We start from the raw sequence: 20,374 nt of genomic DNA, 5'->3' as shown, positions 1-20,374 counted from the left end.
GCCACCTTGGCTCTACCCTTGATGATCATAAGTGATGTCTTATCAAAACATTAGAAGAGTTGTTTTAGTGGCTTAGCAAATGAAATGCTTGTGTTAGTTTTTGACCTTCTGTTCCCAAGGACTGTGGCCTTGCTGCTACGATACATATTTATTTCTGTGGCACTTCTGGCATTTCTGTGGCTAGTTTCCTGACCTGAATCTTCCTGACATTCCCTTGCAAATAGGGAGATGTCAGTGACTGTGTGTCTGTGTGATTGGTTGCCACTGGGGAAAAAAAGCATGAGCTAGAATTCAAAGTGACATTTTTCATGAGGCTAGGTGTTACTCTAGACCTTGTTAGTGTTGAAATCTGCTTTTGATCAGTTGAATGAGATGTCAAAATCTGTTAAACTGTAGTGTTCATTGAGACTGAGAGGATTAGAGACAAGTAGGGAATTTTGGTGGCCTTCATACCTGAGTTTGGGATCCCCGTCCTGTCACAGCAGAGTGGTAGGTGGACAGCAGTTGGGTGCTGATGAAGTTTTACTCATAATTTCGAGGTGTGACTAGGACTGGAGAACATGCACTCTCAGCTAGACCCTTGCAGAAAGGCTTAACAGGTATCAACGGGATGTCACATAGTGCTGCCTTAATGTACTGGTTGGGAAAGTGTATAAAGAATACTGAGCCTGATGCAGATTTCACAGATGTTTTTCCAGTGTGTGGAAGTACAGGAGTGCAGAAATGAAGTGTATCTCTTTAGTTTTCTGCTGTTCTCATTTTCACTGATTTTATGTTGGAACTTCTACCCTAGCCATGAATGTTTCATCTGAGAGTAACTGAGATGAGAACAGGCTCTTTGCCTACCCGGTGTTTATTGTGAATGTCAGACACTCTTTCTTGAACTACAATGATATAATTTAAAAATCCAGACCACTTAAATAAACTGCTCTGCATGTTCTTGTCTAATATCTTTAGACAGCTACTGATGTATGTAACTTATTTATTGTCGTAGTTTACTCCTTTATTGTATTTAAAAATAGCTCCAAATTAAAACCTCAAATCTAATCAGCCCTGAATGTTTGGAGAGTCTGGATGTGGATCAGCTCCGTGCTGGGCTCTTCTCTTTAAAGTGGACTGAGCTGAACCCCAAACACCACGGAAATACCACATCCTTTCCCTTGACATTTTTAGGCCACCTTTATCACTTATTCATTCCTTTTTCCCCCATGACAGACATTATTACTCTTTCTTAATGTGCTTGATGACAGAAGACAAAGTGTGCTATGACAAATGAACTCCTAAAATACAGCATTATTTTACAGATTGCTTTTCTGTTTTTGATGCATTAAGTGAGTAGAATACATGGGTATGCAAGATGCATAGCATCTCTGGGTGCGACTCACTGGATGACGCAAATTTTCTTTTTTTTGAAGGGTGACTATGAAGGTGAAAACGTTGAACCTAATGACAGAAAAGTAAGTTGATATAAGGGATTTCTGCATGTTCACAAGTGTCTCAGCCTGAAGTCACCTGTTGGAATCTGGAAATTCACCAAGATTTCACAGACAATACCATGGAAAGCCACCAAATGCCATGCAGTAGAAGTACTTAAGCACTTTTCAGTGTTTAAATCTGCCCCGGTGTGGAATGCAGTATTGATATGTACAAATTACCAAGCTGATAATGGTACATTTCTCTCCATATTGGTACGAGTATTGATAGCATTTGCATACAACTCCTCCAAAAGTTTGGGTGGTGTAATTTCAGGCCAGATCTGATAAGAGTGTACTCAGCTGTAGTCTGATACCACATGTGACGTAAATCCTGCTCCACTCCACAGAGAGCTCCGATTTAAGCACTCCAACTTCTGGTGAAATAATGAGTTGCTAATTTGGAGTGGGAGGATCAGAACCAGGCTGGTGGAGGAGCAAGGAGGGAATCGAAAACATAAACAAAAAAAATTATTGGGAGGGACAAAGATTGTCATATTTCTGATAAGTATTCATTCTCTTGTATCTCAGCTAAGTTCAGCCAGAGCCTGCCCAATGGCTGTATGTGATACATATGTACCACTTTTCACATAAGTCTGTGGTTTAAATTGTGTGGCTTATGGGTTGTTTTTATTGTCCATGTACTAAAAGACATTTGTTTACTGTAGTAAAACTAGCGGGAATTATTGTAAGGAAATGCTGTTCATCAGAAAACGCCGATTTATCTGTACTTTGCAGAAAGCTTGATTTCTTAAATTCAGAGTGGAAGTATTACGTATTTCTGATCACACTTTTCTAAAGAAGACATGCATTTTTTTCTGGTTAGCAGACAAGACCTGAAGCAGAGAGGTTAAGGCTAGTTCTCTCAGGAGAAGTTACTAAATTTGGGTGCTGTATGTGCTGGGCTCTCGGACTTGAAATGCAGTAACTTTGCCTTTCAGACTTGCTTCGTGGTCACATCTCCAAAGAAAGTCTGTGGAAAAATGTGGACTCAGGTCATATGAAAAGCAGATCTAGAGCCCTCCAAGTTGGTCATATAGAAATAGGCATTCAAAGTTAAAGGCCTGTTGGGCCTTAAGGTGTAAGTGGCTCACCAAAAGCCAGCTGCTGTGGTCAGCAGCAAAGCTAAGCTCCAGGTTTCTGATCCAGGTTCCTGATTTTTCAGGTCTAGGAACAACTTTTTTCATTCTTTCTTTCTTTTTTTTTTCCCCTCCCTCTGTTGATTTATGTTAAAAATACCACATACGTGTCACTTCATTATTAAGCAACACATTGCTCAAACAAAAATGGGATGGAAGTGCATGTTTTCTCAAAGCATCTGGATTATCATCTTTGTTACTAACTTTCAAAACCTCACAAATTCACTTATTTCACAAGTTCACTGTGTGTTCTCAAATGTTTACCTTGGCTTTTGACTTCTGGTTCCTTCAAATAATCTTTTGGCATGTTTTGGCATGTCTCTTCTGGCTTCTTGAAGCTTTCATTAATCTAATCAAGTGCTAGGCCAGGCTGTGCCTTTTTTACAACAAAATTAAAGATTTGAGGCATAGAAATGAAGTAAATATTTAGGGCTAGTGTACTGATCTCCTATAATCATGTCTTTGAAGCTGTGCTTTGAATATCAGGCTGATAAATGTCAGGATAAATGAGATAATTCATTTGTATTTTAGCTACAAACTTCTATGTTATCTTTACGTTTGAAGTGCTGTACAAAATTGAAAAATGGCACGGATGCAAAATCTCCTTAGTTCAGTGTTTTCCTGCTTTACTGGACTAGCTTAGGTCACAGAAGAAGGATCAGCACAAACCTAGACTGTAAAAAGGAAGCAAATAATAAAAGGATAATCTCAGCTAGTGCACATGAATGTTGAGGTGTCCCAAAGCATTAATTGTTCCCCAGACGTAGACAGTTGATCTTGAACTGTAGGAAACATGGTTGAAAGAAATCTCTATATATTCTAAAGCAGAGTAAAAATAAATTTCCAAGAGTGTTGAAGTTTATTAAAGGCCTGCCTTTCAAGCTTCAGTTTCTGCTCTTACTGTTGTTAGGAAACTAATAAAGATTAATTAATTTGGCTTGTAGAGAGGAAAATGCATAGTTCACTCTCTTTTTGACATCCTATTTTCATAAAAGTAAAAACACAGTTGTATTTTTGAATGGTTTAAACCATTTGCTTGAGAAATACAGCACAGCAGTCCAGCTTGGAAAGTTTGTATTAACGATTAGGCAAGCGAATTGCAAAACTGCTCTAAGAACAGTGTGCACTGTATGACTTTTTTGCGATAAAATGCCAGAAGCAGGAATGCATATGGGCAGAAATTGGAATGTCAGTATGTCTGTCTTTTTCTTTTTTTGGATCTCACTGGAGAAATGTAGGAGGCTGACATATGTCGTTTCTCCCTATCGCGATAAAATAACCTACTGACTTCGACACTGTCATCCTGTTTGATCTGTCCTTCTGTGTCCAGGATGAATAATGCTCGCTTCCCTGGTCATAGCGGTGATTAGTGGAAAGTGTCATGTTTCTTAGGTTGTGGCTCCATGTCGCAGTTTCCTCCACAGCAGGCCTGGCCGTGCACCCTGCAACTACCCACAGAGGTTACCATCCTTTCCGTTGTGCCAAACCAGTACTTGGTGTAGCTCTGAAATTTTCTGTTATCTGGTTTGAAATGGTGGTGGTGGTGGGGGGGGTGTCTTTGTTTTGTTGTTTTTAACTTGGCTCCTTCACAGACTCAGTGTAGCACAAAGCTGCAGAGCCACTTGCACAGTGGCAGGATGGTCTCTAAGGTGGCTGCAGGGAGCAGGTGGGATGGCTGCAATGGGTAGCGCTGGAACCACTTAATTTAAGTTGTTTATCCTTAAAAGGAGCATATGGAGCCACAGCCCACAGCACAAAAATGTAAGAATGACCCACTTGTGGATTTTGTAAATAGGCTAGCATTCATATATCCACCTTAACCCTCCACACCTTAATGCTTTACTTACTATTTTTTTTAACAGTTTAGAGATAGGTTTAGGTTTAAAGAGTGGTGTCGAGAGAAGGTGGTGTGCCTGAGCGCATGCCTGTGCAATACACAGAGCTATCAGATTTTCCCTTAGTTTCTCCATAATTCAGGTGAGGTTGTTTGCTGATGGCCCATGCTCCCCATGCCAGTCAGCAAATCATGATCTGCTGAGCCCACTGATAGTCCTCACTCACCTTTTGACAAGGTAAAATGAGTGAGCATCAGTATCCACTTGCTCTCACACGTTTAGGTCCAAGATCAGATAGTCCAAGCAAGAAGGTAAAAGAGATTCTTACATCTGGGTGAGACATTCTCAACTGAGACGTTCTGCCTATTCATGGGTAGCAGTCCATCCAAAAGTTGCTGCTTTTCCAGTTATTTCATTCATTTCCCTATCAAAATCTGAATTTTATTTACTTATTTATTTTTTCAGGACAGTCTGGGTGGGGTTTTGAACAGTACCTTGATGTTTCAAATCCCAGTAAGGGTGACTAGCCTCACTTTTGAAATTCTGCCATCTGGCATATTTAGTTTTGGAAGCTCCAGTGCTTCACTCTTACTTACATAAAATCCCCATGATCTTTCATGGGAATTGCAGATTTAGAAAAAAAGGAGCATGTTAAAGCACTGCAATAGTAAGTGTACAGTAGATGTGGCAAAGCATTATTGCCAGCAGAAAACTGGATTTTTAAATGTTGTGGGACTAAGGGATGACTGAGATTCAAAAGCGTTGTACAGTTTATCCATCTGTAAGTCGAGCAGTAAATATTGGCTCTGCGCTTTTGTACCTTTTTCTGTTAAGAATTTGAGACCATGAGTGATGACCCAGGAATAGTTTCTGGGCTGTGAAGTTTCTTAATCTTATTAATCTGTTTGCATTTACATGATAAATATTGAAGGATTTATCTATTGTAACAGAGTATAATATTAAATATTAAATGTGGTTGTTGCTTGAAGTAAACCTTCCCTTTGCTGATGGCATTTAGCATAGGTACACTGCTGCTAAATACGATTAACATTACAAATAATCTTAAAAAGAGTGAAGACAAAAAAGACCAGCTGGCAGCAAAACTTAAGACTTTTACCTGCTTTAGAACTTCAAAGTATTTCCTATCTAACTTGTTCTAATTCTCCATAGTCTATCTGCTTTTTGCTTTTTTTGCCAAGCATTCTGTGAGAAGAAATATCTCGGCAATAATGAGTTCGTGCTTTTACATTTGAGAGAGCAGTAGAAGAGAAGGAGATTATGTTGTTGCCAGATGAATTCATGAAAACAGAAGTGACCATCAAAGCATGTCCTTTAATTATTAGCAGTCTGTCCAGGAACATCCTGTAACCTAGTTCATGTCACCGGGTCAAAGCAGGAAAAGAAGCAGAAAAGGAAGAGCTGCATTCATTCACAAGTAGATCCAAAGCTTCTGTTCTCCCTTGTTCCATAGAAGCTGTTATGGTAATGGGAGAGTATGCCTGGTGGTCCGTGAGCACCATTTTATCCAAAATTTTTTGTACATGCATACTGATTTCTTGTTCGCTCTGTTGATTTGAATTTAAAAAAAATGGATCTGAAAAGTGCTATTTATGTATTTTACAGAGTAAAGGATAAGTTGAAGGTCTCCGAAGAACCTATTTTTTGTGAGGGATTCAATTTTATAAATGGCTAATGGGGATCGTTGTTTTCCTTGGCCCATATCCTAACCAAAAGGATGAGCAGAAATCATCACGTTCATCTGAACAGCTCTTAAATGCAGCCTTCGAGGCACTTCTGCACCTTTCCTCTTGATGGATGCTGAATATTAGCATAGTGAAAACAAACCAGTTTATTCTAGTTTGCTCCGTCTAACAACTCAAAGCATATTCATCCTTCACATCCATTTTGCTAAATACCTGCTACAAATCATAGAATCAGGACTACCCTGCCTGTCTCTCTGCTGTAGTTATCCATCAGCCCTGTTGCTGAAGAGCCTTTTGATGCACTAAAACTCATCACTGTATTATAGCATGCCAAATCATCAAATTTGATTTTAATACTTAACACAGATTGCATGTATCAGCAGACTGAGTTATGTGTTGAAACCATAAAGTGGTGAGACAGGATCACAGTGTGAGCTCTGCAGTTTGCTTGAACGAGAGGAGAAACTGGTTGTTTGAAGTGCTTTAGCCTTTTTTTCTGTTTTGCAGCTCCTGTGTGAGGAGTGGGCAAGCTATGGAGTCTTTTATAAATATCAGCCCATTGACCTGGTGAGGTGAGAATTGCGCTGTAATGTTGTGTTTCCATGAGGAAGTTTTGAAGTTATGTAAACTGATGCTTTATTATACATGCTGATGTACCTGCACGTGATTCTGTCCTTGGATACCGCCCAGTGGGACTCCTGAGAATGGAAAGTTCCTCGTTTTTTTTCCTAAAAAAAAAATCAAAAATTTTCCACGTGTTTAGAAACCAGTTGCTGTGTCCCACGTAGTGTACAGGCTTGCAGGGGATGGGGCAGGGACAGGCGACTGCTGCCTGTGGTGACTTTCCATGTGGAACAAGTGGTGGCCTCCCCGCGGGGGAGTCACCAGGGAAGGGAGGACATGTCTCCGTCGGGCCGCGGCACGCGGTGCAGAGCTCTGCCAACCAGCGTGGCCCAACAGGACCTGGCAGGGGCGTTAATTAGGGTTCCAGAGAGACGGCAGCGCAGTACTGCAGCCAGGCAGTGGTGTTTGATCGGCGTATCGGCAGTTAACCTAGCGGAAACGAGGCAAATTGGGTGAGGCACGGGAGAAAGCTGACCCGCCAGCTCTGCAGCTCGGGCAGGCAGGGCGAAGTCGGGGATCCTGCGCCATGGTTTTGCACAGGATATGCACGCCCTCACAGTGTTCCTCCATTCTGGCACTCCAGCGCTTCCTTGATTGCTGGGTATGCAGCAAATGCATAAGAACCGGAAAAAAAGATGCATTTATTGAGTTGTGCTGTCGCAGAATCATACTTGAGTGATTTCAGACAGCAGGTACACTTGGGCTGGCAGTTCTGCTTAATTGATAGCCCTGAGAGAAGGAAGTCCCACTTCTGTGTTCTGGATATCTGCCTGCTTGCCCCACACATCTAAAATCACAGCTTAGCACAACTCAGAAGTTTTAGGTGCTCAAAAGAGTGCAGAATTTCAGTATCCTCAAAGAATTCTGTTTGCTCACGGTGAGAGCTGAGACCCTCTGGAATAAACATGTTAAAGAAAATGAGATGCTTTTTTAAAAGGATTAGGTCTCACAGAAGATCCAAAGATACTAATTTACGCAGCAGAAAAGCAGAAAAAAGTGACAAGTTGGAATGACTGGCTGTCTTGGTGCCTGTATCACTAGATTAACTCCAAGCATCATGAGAAAATGAGTCCTCTGGGGCGGGGGGGGGGGAAATTCCCACAGGTCATCAGATCTTACTTTCTCCATGCTTAATCCAGCTGTGATTCTTAATTTTAGCCATGTTATATTTTAAGAAATAGGAAACATTTCTCTCTCTCTCTCTCTCTCCCCCCCCCTTTTTTTTTTTCTTCCCTTTAATGTATTTCAGAAAATACTTTGGAGAGAAGATTGGACTGTATTTTGCCTGGCTGGGAGTTTATACACAAATGCTTATTCCAGCTTCAATTGTAGGGATTATTGTTTTTCTTTATGGCTGTGCAACTGTGGATGAGAATATACCAAGGTAAAACAACATCAAAAATTAGCCTTCTGTGGGCTAATTTAGGCCACTTACAGGTGATGGGAGAAATTTGATTTTGGGGTTTTGTACAGGGGGAGCAATAGCATTGTGGGTTATGCAGAGCTTCAGCTTTCAACATGGGCTAATCAAAGGATTTTCTGCTAAACGACAGATTTTTCTCCTATTATTTGAGGCAACTAGAAACTCAAAATAAAACATTACCTGTTGGAATAAATGCATTGTCAGTAGTGTCTAGGGTGAGCACAACTAAAGCTGTGGCTCCCAATTTGTAGGGCTAGCCCTGTGCTGTCCGCAGTGTGACAGACTGCCGTAATCTCTGTTTGCTGGCCATGGCTTCCAGGGGTCTGTCTGCCAGCGGGCGACTGCCAGAGTACAGTGTGCTCTGCCCACTTTCTGTCCTCGTGCCCTGCATGCTTGATCTCTTGGAAGCTCCACACAAAATGAGGCAGCTCCACGCAGATGGGCTGTCTCGCAGTCCCACTGATTTCTGTTTCCAGTAAGTGGTAGAGCTCTACAAAGGGCTGGGATTGGGTCTCAGAACTGAACCACATCTTTAAATTGCTAATATTACTCCTAATATTGCACTAATGTACTAAATAAATAACTCTTGGCTGGTTGCTCAGCTTTTTTTTTCTAACTCAGATCATTATGTAAATTAATGTTAAAGCGAACTAACAAAATGCTGCTAATGATAGGTATTGATGCTTCCCATCACAAAATGGTGAGGAGTATATTGTGTGACATAAAGATAAATCAAGAATATACCTATCTAAAATAGGCAACTGTGGTTAGATTAACAAAATTTCCATGTCCTGTTTTCAGTTCTTCAGTAAGTCTGTATTATAACATTTTAACACCCTCTGCTTTTGCATTGTTAGTCCTGCATCCATCATCAGCTGTAGATGAAAATAATATAGTTTGAACAACAACCATAAACAATGAGTAGCAAAGCAGATTAATGGATGTCAGAAACTAGACACTTTTGTTTATTAAGATTGCTTTATACTACTTCCAATAGTTGGAGAAAGTCAAGGGGAGTGTCACTATTGCGATTGCATGGATGGAGTACAGAGGCGTTCAACTCCAGAGTCTTGATACTCCACACTTTCTTTGTACCTATACGATTCTATTCTATTAGTATTTTGAAACAAGAATTTTTTTTTTTTTTTTTTTTTTTACTGTAAGATCCTGTAATAAAAAGCATACGGCCTTACACATCTCCAAATGCTATCTGTAAAGACACCATTACTCACTGGAATACAAGCTCGACTGAGGATGGAGCGAGAAATCAGTCTTGCTTGAGGAGTCTGACCCCTACGACGCTGTGGGTTACAAACGGGCCTGTTCACTGGGGGCAAGATGTGCAAAGCATTATGAAAGCAGTATTCGAGGGTCCTGCAGACCAGATATGCATTCAAAAATGGATACTGTGCAGAGGAGAATGGTCTGTCAGAAAAGATTGTCGGAGCAGGCAAGATGAGCTATGCTGACCTTGCTTTTTGCCTGTCTTGTTGCTTCATTGCAGTATGGAAATGTGCGACCAGAGAAACAATATCACCATGTGTCCCTTATGTGACAGAACATGCAGTTACTGGAAAATGAGTTCTGCTTGTGCAACTGCTCGTGCAAGTCATCTGTTTGATAACCCTGCAACTGTCTTCTTCTCTGTCTTCATGGCTCTCTGGGGTAAGAAGATATATGACTTGATGTTAAGTTTTTAATTATTTAAAGTACAACAGGAAAAAACAAAAGAGATAAAGCAGTATATTTATACTCAGACAGTTAATTATATAAAGGACTATTCTTTTTATTTTTTTTCTTCCTTCCCATGAAACTGTCACCCCAAAATTTATTTTCTGGACTGAAGGCTAAAAATTCAAAAAGTTGCTCGAGATGAATATCAAATGAAATTGTTAAGCATCTGTCATAAAACTGCTGCGTGGTATGTCAAAATTTCATTAACAGGATTGCATAGCTTGCCAGCAAAGTCTATTTGCAGAGCCAGCTTCCACTTTAGAACATTACAGAAAAAATGTATTAATGTACTTTGGGGCTGAGGAGGGCTCAGCAGGGAAGTATAATGGCCTTTAACATCTCAGGACAAAGCATGATTGATTCTTGAGTGAGCTCTGAGATGCCATTAAGTTTATCAGGAAACAGACATCATACGTGTAGACCGTGAACCTAGAACTGCAGCATTATAGGTGTGTTTCTGGTGCTGACTGCCCCTGTATTTTAAGCAAGTCATTTAACTGTTCTGTTTCTTTTCTCATCTGTAAAACTTTCAAAAGATATTAACCCCCTCCCCTGTGAAAGCTTTGTGTGTTCAGGGATGGCTATGGAGGGCTCAGGGATGGTTATCAAGGGCTGTGTAAGGGCCAGGCATCACCGCTGTTGTCCCGGTGTCATTCCTTACTGCAGGCAGGAGATGGGCTCTGTTGGGAATCCACCAAGCAGCAGCTTCCCTTCGAGGGGGACTCGGTGCTCAGGGACTGCCAGGCTCCTCCCCTCGTCACATACTGCCGCTATCAGTGAGAGCAGCACAAGATGGTTTTTGCCCCTCCTGTAAACTTTGTTCAAAGAGCCTGTTTCAGATTATATTCAAGCCTAGAAACGTAGCTCGAGTTTTCATTTGTTCTGGCTGAACTAAACCAGTTTTGCAGCAGAGTCTTAAAGATCACCGCTGTCTTAAAGATTGTCTTGCCATATTACATATACGGAGAAATGTGATATACCGCGAAGCAGGATGCCATGTCAGAGACTTTAAATAGTCTGATTTGCTCATGCAGAGAATCAAATATCAATTTCTCGCTCCCTCATTTACTGTCACTGTGAAGAATAAGGCTTAATATCTGAGATAGCTTTAGAATGGGAATTGCATCATCTTTAAGTGCAAGTCTGTAAGTATGTTCTCTCCCTGTCTGTAACAGAATGAAAAATTCTTTTTTGGGGAAGCAAAATACCTCAGGTTCTTCTGGGTCAACATAAAATTTTATTTTGGTGTAATACCATCTAAAATAATTATGGTTTCAAAGAAAGTCTATCGGAGTTGAGAAAATCAAGACTTTTTCCAAAAAAGTCCAATGTTAAGAGTTTGCATTACTGCAAACTTCATTTCAAAGGATTTGTCAAAACAATTTTTTAAAATTAATTTAGCACTTTATTTTTTAAGGAAATGATATCCAGAAAAATTGGTTATCTCTAAATGTAGGTAGATGTATATTCTCTGGTGCCATTTCTGAGCGCTTCTACATCTAAGGAATAGTTTTATTATGTTCATATAAAGTTGAAGAATTGAGACAGAGGGAACCTAAGTAACCTGCTAGAGTGACACAGGGAGTCCTTAGCATAAGAAGGAAATTATTCCAAGTTCAAGGGCATCATTGCGAGCAACCATTTGGCCAGGCTTCCTTTTTATGATGAAAGTATTTTGACATTCTGGAGAACTACACTCACATGAGAGTTAAAACAGCTTTAGCACTGAATTGGGCCTCTGTCACAAGTTCTTTGCTAAACATAGACCATAGCACAAAATGCTGTTCCCCAAAAGAGCAAGCTGTCCTGGGCCCAAGCCTGAATCTTACCTTGTATTGCGTGGTACTGACTTTTTCTCCTAAGGAGTAGACCTGAAGCTTCGGTATGAAGAGATATTAAAAATCTCAAAGAATCCAGATGAGACGATAATCTGGACAATAACCTTTTGGAATTTTTCAGCTCCATTTCTGTTTATAGGCCCAGATGAAATATGAAAAGGCAGGTATACTTGGCAAAGAGGTGGTGCTTTGCTACTGCAGTGTATCTGGCACATTCACTCACTGCTTTCCAAATGAGCTAACAGCTGGCTGTGTTTCAGATGTAATATTTTCATTTTACATTTTTGTAAGTCAATGCCGTAAAATGATTTCTAGTAGCACTAAGAAACAATATACCTTTCATTTTTCGTATTTCTCACTGAGATGGAAGCCGTAGGCCACAGTGCAGGAACTCCCAGGGGTGAGAAACGGGGAGGGAATTCCAGGATCGTGACACAGGCTCTTTTAAGATATGATTATGACAATACTGATTTACAGGAAGCATATGGCTTGCAAAGGGGCTCAGTTATAAGTCTTGCACATGAGAGTTTCACTTGAAAGACCAATGAATGTTATGACCATAACCTGGTTCCAGTCATCATAGTGTCCTTTCCTCTCTATTCAACTTTGTTACTCTCTCCCTGCCTCCAGTTTTTCTGAATATGATGGCAAATGTTTCTGAGCACATCTGTTTATACTCACTGCAGAGAACTCCCCTGGGGACCCCATTTCTCGGTAGACTTGCCTCTTTCATAATCACTTATTTATTATACAGTACTGGTGCATTCCCAGCATCTAAATATGTCCTCTGAGAACTTCCTCAGTCTCAGAGGCAGATAGACTGATACAAGCTAGAAGTATTTGTTGTGACTCAAGAATTGCTTTAATGGTGTTTCTTTTCTGTAAGTCTTCCCCAGTGAAAAAGAAAATGTCAGTGTTTCTAATGCTAAACACACATTAAAGGATTCCTCTTTAATCATCTGCCCACCTGCAGCTTTTACACTAGCATGAGTGTGACAGTTTGGGTGTGATTATTAGCTAGCCAGACCCTTGTAAGCACTAGATGGATGTAATTATAACAATATACAATGCTTTATCTTAATATATTTAAGGGAGTAACTATACCACTAAAAGCACACATAAAGAAACATAACTGCTTTAACATGCTAGACACAGTATAAGGCTTTAAATCAGCTATATTTTGTGACAATAAGAGCCAATTTTGTTCAGATTTATGGACAGATTTATATACAGATCAAGACCAACCATATCATTAGTCATGTGTGCAAATTTAATTAAGTTTGGGTGTCTGACTTTCTTAGACCCCTTAAAAATTGTATGCATCTTCCCACATGAAGGTGTGGATATAATAAATGCTCTTTCTTTTAGCTTACATTAAAAAAAAATAATTGGCTCCCAGAACTGATTATCCCTATTTCCCAGACAGACATTACTGCTGAATAAGAGAGTAACAGAAATGGAGTAAAGTTAAACTGGCCCTGTGTACTATACAGTATCGTACCTGCTGAGACCTTCCAGGCATCAGAACCTGCAGATTTACACCAACCTAAGTGAAAATGAGTTTGGCCAGCATGCCTATTCGTAGCAGTTACAGATTTAAGACAAATTCTAACCCAGGCTGGTACAAGTTCAAAGGCTTTTTATAAAATGTCCCAATAATTGTTTTTAAAACTGTTGTTCCAGCTGCTACATTTATGGAACACTGGAAGAGAAAACAGATGCGTCTCAACTACAGGTGGGACCTGACTGGGTTTGAAGAGGAGGAGGTTTGTCCCTTAAGTTCTGACTTTTTGACTTCCATCATTGTATTATAAATAGTTTTTTGCTTTGAGCTGCTAGACATTGCTTCATGGAATACTACTCCTGCAGTATTCCATCATGTCAAAGAAAGGAAAATCCTCTATGTGAACTGTTTGAGGTTTTTATAGCAAGGGTATGACTAGTACACATTGTTGCCATAGAAACATAATTGTATAGCCACAAAATCTTTTTTTTTTTTTTTTTTTTTTTTTTTAATATGTAGTCAGGTCACACCTAGCAGTGCAGGCATGGAATATACAGCTCACGCGTTACTCCCTGGCTGCTGTCAGGGTGCTAACAACCAAGGACCTCATTCAGCTCACGGCACTGTAAATCAGTAATGAACGTACTGAAGTTGATAAAGTTACAGCGTTGTAAAAGAGCTCTGAAAAAATCCCATTAACTTTAATGATGCCGGATCAAGCCCTGACTTGGCAAATATCTAAGAAAATATTGCCAGACATGTGGGCTCAGGGCACTGGGAGGGACACAAATGTGGAGGTGGTATTTTTTGCATATGCCAAAAAAAAGTCCCAACCAGATTTATATTAAACGTGCTAAATGGTGTGAAAGGAAAAAGGGCTGAATCTGTACAAAAAAGGGTATTAAGAATCAATGAAGTTCTAGAAAGAAAGGAGAGAAAATATTCAGTCACTCGAGAATCTGTATTAGAGTCACCTTTTGATTTTAATTTTGTCATTTTACAACAAATAGCCTCTTCCCTAGCTCATAACCAAGGAACAGCCATGGCAGTCCTGCCTTTGACTTCAGTGCGTTTCAGAAGGGACTGTGGCATGCTGTGCAGGTCTTCTCTATTGTCCCATGCTATTCAAAAAGCTATGACAAGCCCACCACAAGGCCTGAGCGAGAACTCACACTTTGTGTAAAAGCTCACTGTTTTGCTCTCTGTCTGCCTGGATTTTTTACTATTGTTATTGTTAAAACAAATACACCTGTACCTGTCATATCATTCAATGTTCTAAATAGGTGCACAACAAATGTTGTTTAATTTGTTGAAACAAATACTTCACGGCCCCATTGCTATAGTGTGCCATGCAGCTTGGTGAGCCTGGTACAGTTAGTTTTCTGGTGGCAAGGGGAACAGTTTTTGCTAGAATTATCTCCTCTTAACACATACATCTCCTCCGTAATATACTGAGGCACACTATAGAAGCAACCTCTATGCCATGCACTTTGCAAGATCATACCTACTTTACTGGGAGACAATATGGGGATTTACTTCCTGGATACTATACTGCTCTTTTATTTTTGGTAACTTGTTGTTAGCATACGTGAAAGTGGAAAGGATTAACTGTATCTTTCCGATGGCTATCTCCTTCATGTCTGAGTTCAGAGCTCTACACAGCTACGATGTTCTGTGACCAAAGGCAGCAGCTGTTAATAAAGTATATTTTATACTTTGCTTTGTATAGTTAACTCTAGATAATACAATCTAGAGTTCAGCAAAGAGTCTAACCACCTCCTATTTCTGATTTTGGTGATTAAGTTGGTATCATGTGCTACAGAAAGCAAGGGTCTCAAATGATATACTAAAATAGCTATACTAAAATAATAAAGTCGCTCATCTTCTGGATTTTTTTTAGGGACACTTAGTTCATGCAATGTTTACAATAATGTTAGTAAATGTCATTTTAAAGCATGGGTCGACTGAATTCCTCTGGTAATGGCTAGCCATCTGCTGTGTCTATGATTTAGTTTCATGTGATTTTAAAATATAAATGCAACATAATCTACAACAGTTCAGTAATTTTTGTGTTTTGTTTTTTCTTGTTTTTTTGTGGAATTTTTTCTGGTTTCCTGAAGGAGGCAGTCAAGGTTTGGAAAACTTTTTTTTTTAATTGCTCCTACCTTTTTTTTATTACGTCTGCTGGTGAAAACCATCTTTTGATCTCAGCCTTTTCTTTTTCCAGCGTCAGATTTTCTTTAGAACTCCACTGATTCTTTTTTCCTTTACACCCTTCCCTCTCCACTTGTTCAGACTTTTTTCAAGTCCATTCTATTTTCCATCCAATGCATCATTTTGAGCACTTTCTGAACCTTTTAGCTGTCTCTTTCTTTGTATTTCTGGGTGTTTCCTATATCCTCTCCTCCAATGTGGGCAATCTGTGGGTGTTGTCAAGGACAGGACTAGAACATCTAAGCTTGGTCCACCTGAAAACCAGCTGGCAATTCTGTGGGTTCCCAAAGCTGCATAATTTGCATATTTACAGCAGTTAAGTTTCCCTCATGAGCTGAGGATCACAGAAATTACAGTCAACAACAGGTAAAATCTAGTTTTTATCAGTCATTGAAATCCAAGCATATCACATGCTTTGAAGCGCACTGTCTGCAGGTTGTGCTGTATATTCTTATGTATTAAATTTAATCTACATAGGGTAGACGTATCACCTGTACACCATGTACAGGTGTCTGATAGGGAGTGCAGATCGGTGATTTCTGCTGTAGAATTTAGAATGGTCTGGTATTTCTACATTTTCTTTAATCTACAGTCAACTATCAATTGATGTAAATGATGTCTCAATTGAATTAGAATTCAATTAGAAAACTTGGAAATTTTCAGGAAATCAACCTGCCATTCATTCATATGAAGCTGATAGAGAAAATAGATAATTTTGCTTTTTCTTAAATATGACTGACTTCACAGGATCATCCAAGAGCAGAATATGAAGCTAAAGTTTTAGAAAAATCACTGCGAAGAGAATACAAACATAAAGAGGTATAGTAAAAATATTCATTTTTTGACCTATAAAAAGCTTTGAAAAAGGCCAATTATAGCAGGCGCTGTCCCAAGACTAGGGGAAAAAGAAAAGAAACAGGAAAAAATAGAGACATTGCATATTGTGTTTAAATTGCAAGTATTTTCAATCCTAGCATATATGTAATAGTCTAGAAATATATATATATATATATATAGCATATATGTAATAAATATATAGCATATATGTAATAAAGTCTGGAAATGTCTTCAATAATAGTCTATGGAAGCATATTTTAAGAAAGTTAATCCAGCCTGATTGAATGGGAGTTCCTGTTAGGCTAACGAATAAAGTTGGAGAGAACTGGTAGGGAACATCTTATCCTATGCTATTATAAGTAACTAAAGTGTCTCGGGAGAGATTCTTCTGTGTTGCTAGCATGCATCCTTGTGACATCCTCATTTTAATCTTAGGGCTAAAATGTGAGGTTCTGTACATATTCTAGTTGAAGATTTGAATACATGAGGCAGCCTCTTATGGTGTTCTTCTAATTTTTCCAGTAGAACTCCACGATTTGCTTTTGCTTTCTCACTGGAAACGTACATCAGCCGAGATGCTACTCCAAACTTTCAAATTGCTCTAAAACATGAATGTTCTGCTACTGAATTCAAATGTGGCTTTTTTTACTGTTTTTGTAAATTATCTTTTTGCTGGAGTATTAATTAGGAGTACTAACACCAATTTCCTTGCCAAATTCCAGCTTTCGTATTAACTCTCTGTCTTTTAAAAACATAACTTCCCTTTTGTTTCACTGAGTAAGGTATCCCTCACTTCTGCATTTAATTTGTTCTTTTCCATCATCATGATGAAGGTGCTGCCTGTCTCACTAGTGGATGGTGCAGTTCCTCTGAGGAGCTTCCATACCCTTTCACTGAAGGCTGTAATTACATATTGCTCTTTGTCAGCAGCAGACCACTTTGAAAAAGCTCCCTGTCTCCCCCAAATGCTTGTTTCAAGGCTACTTCCCCCTTTCTTGCAAGAATTCAGCTGTTTGTGGCTGTATTTTTAAGCAGAGAAGTAAATGCTCTGGCTTAAACAAAATCTGGCAAAAAAGCATTGGCAGAAATTCCTCTTTTGGATCTGTTGCTGGTGGAATAGTAGCATGGAACCGTGGCCAAAATTAGGGAGTTAGATGGTAGAAAGCCCTATGAAAACATAACTGCAGTAACCATGTTAACACTGAGTATGCTATAAGAGACACCATCCATAGATAAACTGGATTAGCATTGAATTAAATGTGTCTAATTTTGTCATGTGCTTAGACTTAAGGAATGGTGTGCCCTTAAAGGATGCTACAAAGCTGATACTGATATATTGTAGTTTATTTATAGAACGCAATGCATAAGCCTTTCAGTGTAGTGTGGAATACCTTACTTGCAGCATTGCTTTAAAATCCCTTGCAGAAGAAAAAGAATTTGGGTTGCTGCCCTTTTGCAGGATAGATAAACAATGTTTGAATACAGATTCTTTGTATTTAACTAAACATCTGTAACTTGCTGTACTTTTTGGTATATTAGGAATTCAGACTTTGAGTGTAGAAGACTGTAGGATAACTAGACAATTAATGAATCATGACCTCAAAATATCAGAGTATGAAAGCCAAGCAATTAGGAGAGGATTTTTTTAAAAACAGATTATTTATAACTTTTTGGGCTCTGTTCAATTTGGATGTTACTAATTTGGGAAACGTGAGAAAATGAGTCTTTATGAAAAACTCAGTAATTATCTTTCATTGGATCTGGAGCGTTAAAGTTCAAATTCAACAGTTGTAAGACAACTGGGAGATCTTTGATAAAAACTTTCTAAAGCCAACCTAGAAATTCCTCATATTTTTTCTTCAAAAGTCACATAAAATGAAAGTTATTTTTAAAGACAAACTTTTCAGGGATCCTTTACACATCATAAAGAAAAAAGAAGGTTGCAGTCCTAAATGAAAAGAAGAAAATCCTTTGCCAGGTCAGCTTGAGCTCCAAACCTTGAGCAGAGGGTTTGGGGCAAGGAGAGGAGTTTGGTGGTGGTGGTTTTTTTATTAGCCTAAAGCTGAAACATGAAGCATTGAGCTAACTAACAGAGCATTTGCTTGTTGCTAAACTGCTGTGTACACTGACTCAGAGAGCATAGAGATTAATTTAGCAGTGCTTTGTAACGCTGTGTTGCACGATCCCTTCTTGTTTCCTTTAATTGCCATCAGAAGCATCGATATTTTCCAGAAGAGACAGCAAACAAATGGAGACAAAGAGTTAAGACAGTCATGGCTGGGGTGAAATTGGTACTTTTTATTCAAACTTATGAAGAAATTCAATTTATGAGTAATTATGGAAGACTCAAATCAATTGTTTTTTCTCAAAAAAAAAACTTTGGCTGTTGAACCTTTGTGTAATATTCGCCTTTAGTTCTGGGGGTTTTGTCGTTCCTCTGCCCCCGCCCCCTTCTTCAGCACTCCTTTAGTCACCGTTTCTGTGTGTTGGGAATGGCACTGCTTGGCTAATCTTAGCTTCACTGTGTTGGATGGATGTTGCGCTTTGCAATGGAGCATGGGCCATGTGTTTGAAGTGTTGCTTGCTCTTCTCTGAGATAACATGCATGTGCCAAGAATAGAATGTAGAGTAATATTTTTAGAATTGAGAGTAGTATTTTTATGTTCATTATAATGTGTGTGTTGCCTTCTGTAATGTTACTTTGTTGTTTACTTTCTGGTGTTTAGAAACAATTCCTGGCTTCAAAGTTTATGAAATAATCCAGATCAGCAATATTATTCTGTATGAGATTTTCATACCCAGACAGAGAGTGGGAAGAGCAGTGGGTGGTTGACTGCATTTACGATATTCTACAAAGAGTTATTTTACCTGCCTGTGTGAACTCCTATCGAAGCGTCCTGCTGAATGCAGTGTGGATAGTCAGGTGGTTCACATTACTGCTATTGAAGCAATCTGAAGTCTATCACACAGCAAAACAAAAGCTTCCCTGACCAATGGGCCTTGATCCTGCAGGTTTCCAGCAGCATACTTAATCTATATTTCAGTGGCACCAGTTGTGTAAATGCAGACACCAAATTTGTTATTTGGGGAGGAAGAGGGGAGGGAGGTGAATTTTCCCAGGGAAAGCGAAAGAAAATATTTAACAGTAGAAGAGATCTTACTTCACAGATGACGCAGTACTTGCACATGTCCTTCAAAAGGTATTTAGAAAAATCTGTTTGATTTCTGCTCATGGTGCAGATGCTGTACCAATTTGAACCTAGATATGGAGTAAACAATTTTCCGGTTTGGAATTGTAACTGTAAACACTGCATCTTTGCATCTTCTAACTGGCTGTGTATTTGTAGTCTTTCCTCTCTGTGTTTTTGTCACATGCACAAATAGAAGATACCTTTTTGGCTGCTCTGTCCTTATTTAATTTCAGCCTTTTTTTTTTTTTCTTCAAATTTTAGACCGATAAAGAAAAACTGACATGGAAGGATCGTTTTCCAGCCTATCTCACCAATTTTGTTGGCATTATCTTCATGGTAAGAACATTTGAAATGTACGTTACTGAGGCGTTGCTTAGAGTAGAATTGATACAAATGTTAGTGAAAGCATGACAGCCCATCAAATTGATATGGTTTGCAGTGACTTTTTCCCACTGAAAAGATCCAAATGCTTTACTGTTTTATAATCAAAAAAACTTTTAAAGAGACTGAATTACTAAATTGCCTCTGCTATCAGTGAAGAAATAACTGTATCTGAAAGTGGTGAGTGAGAAATGAGGGTGTGGCGATGGATATTATCACCACCATCAATGGAACAAAACTTCAAAAGTACGCAGGTCTAGAGAATGGCATAATTTTCTTTCTGAAGTTTTCTGAAAGAAATGGCACAGCAAATTGCAATCCTGATTGCAAGGATTTTTACCTAATCAGTCAAGTTTGGAGTTGTACTATACAATGGGAGAACTGAAAATACGGAATGCAATTCAAGAAAAAGGAAAAATACTGATTAGACCAACCTTTATCCATTTGCTGATAAACCTTTAAGCCATTTGCCTTTAAAA

The 20,374-nt window shown here is 39.1% G+C and overlaps 1 protein-coding gene across 8 annotated transcripts in view; it reads left to right on the top strand.

Annotated features, from left to right (window-relative positions):
• ANO1 (anoctamin 1) overlaps positions 1-20,374 on the top strand; it is a 98,000-nt gene that overhangs the window by 61,743 nt on the left and 15,883 nt on the right. For all 8 annotated transcript variants that reach the window (XM_026094562.2, XM_064512821.1, XM_064512823.1 and 5 more), the window contains 8 exons: positions 1,416-1,457; positions 6,657-6,721; positions 8,023-8,157; positions 9,701-9,861; positions 13,452-13,534; positions 15,393-15,404; positions 16,234-16,305; positions 19,776-19,850. In XM_026094562.2, the coding sequence (XP_025950347.1) occupies positions 1,416-1,457; positions 6,657-6,721; positions 8,023-8,157; positions 9,701-9,861; positions 13,452-13,534; positions 15,393-15,404; positions 16,234-16,305; positions 19,776-19,850 (645 nt within the window). The remainder of the gene's footprint in view (positions 1-1,415; positions 1,458-6,656; positions 6,722-8,022; positions 8,158-9,700; positions 9,862-13,451; positions 13,535-15,392; positions 15,405-16,233; positions 16,306-19,775; positions 19,851-20,374) is intronic.

Source organism: Dromaius novaehollandiae, chromosome 5 (genome assembly GCF_036370855.1).
Source record: "Dromaius novaehollandiae isolate bDroNov1 chromosome 5, bDroNov1.hap1, whole genome shotgun sequence".
In the NCBI taxonomy this organism is placed as follows: domain Eukaryota; kingdom Metazoa; phylum Chordata; class Aves; order Casuariiformes; family Dromaiidae; genus Dromaius; species Dromaius novaehollandiae.
Note: the sequence above shows the minus strand (reverse complement) of the source record. Positions and strands in the feature narration are given on the sequence as shown.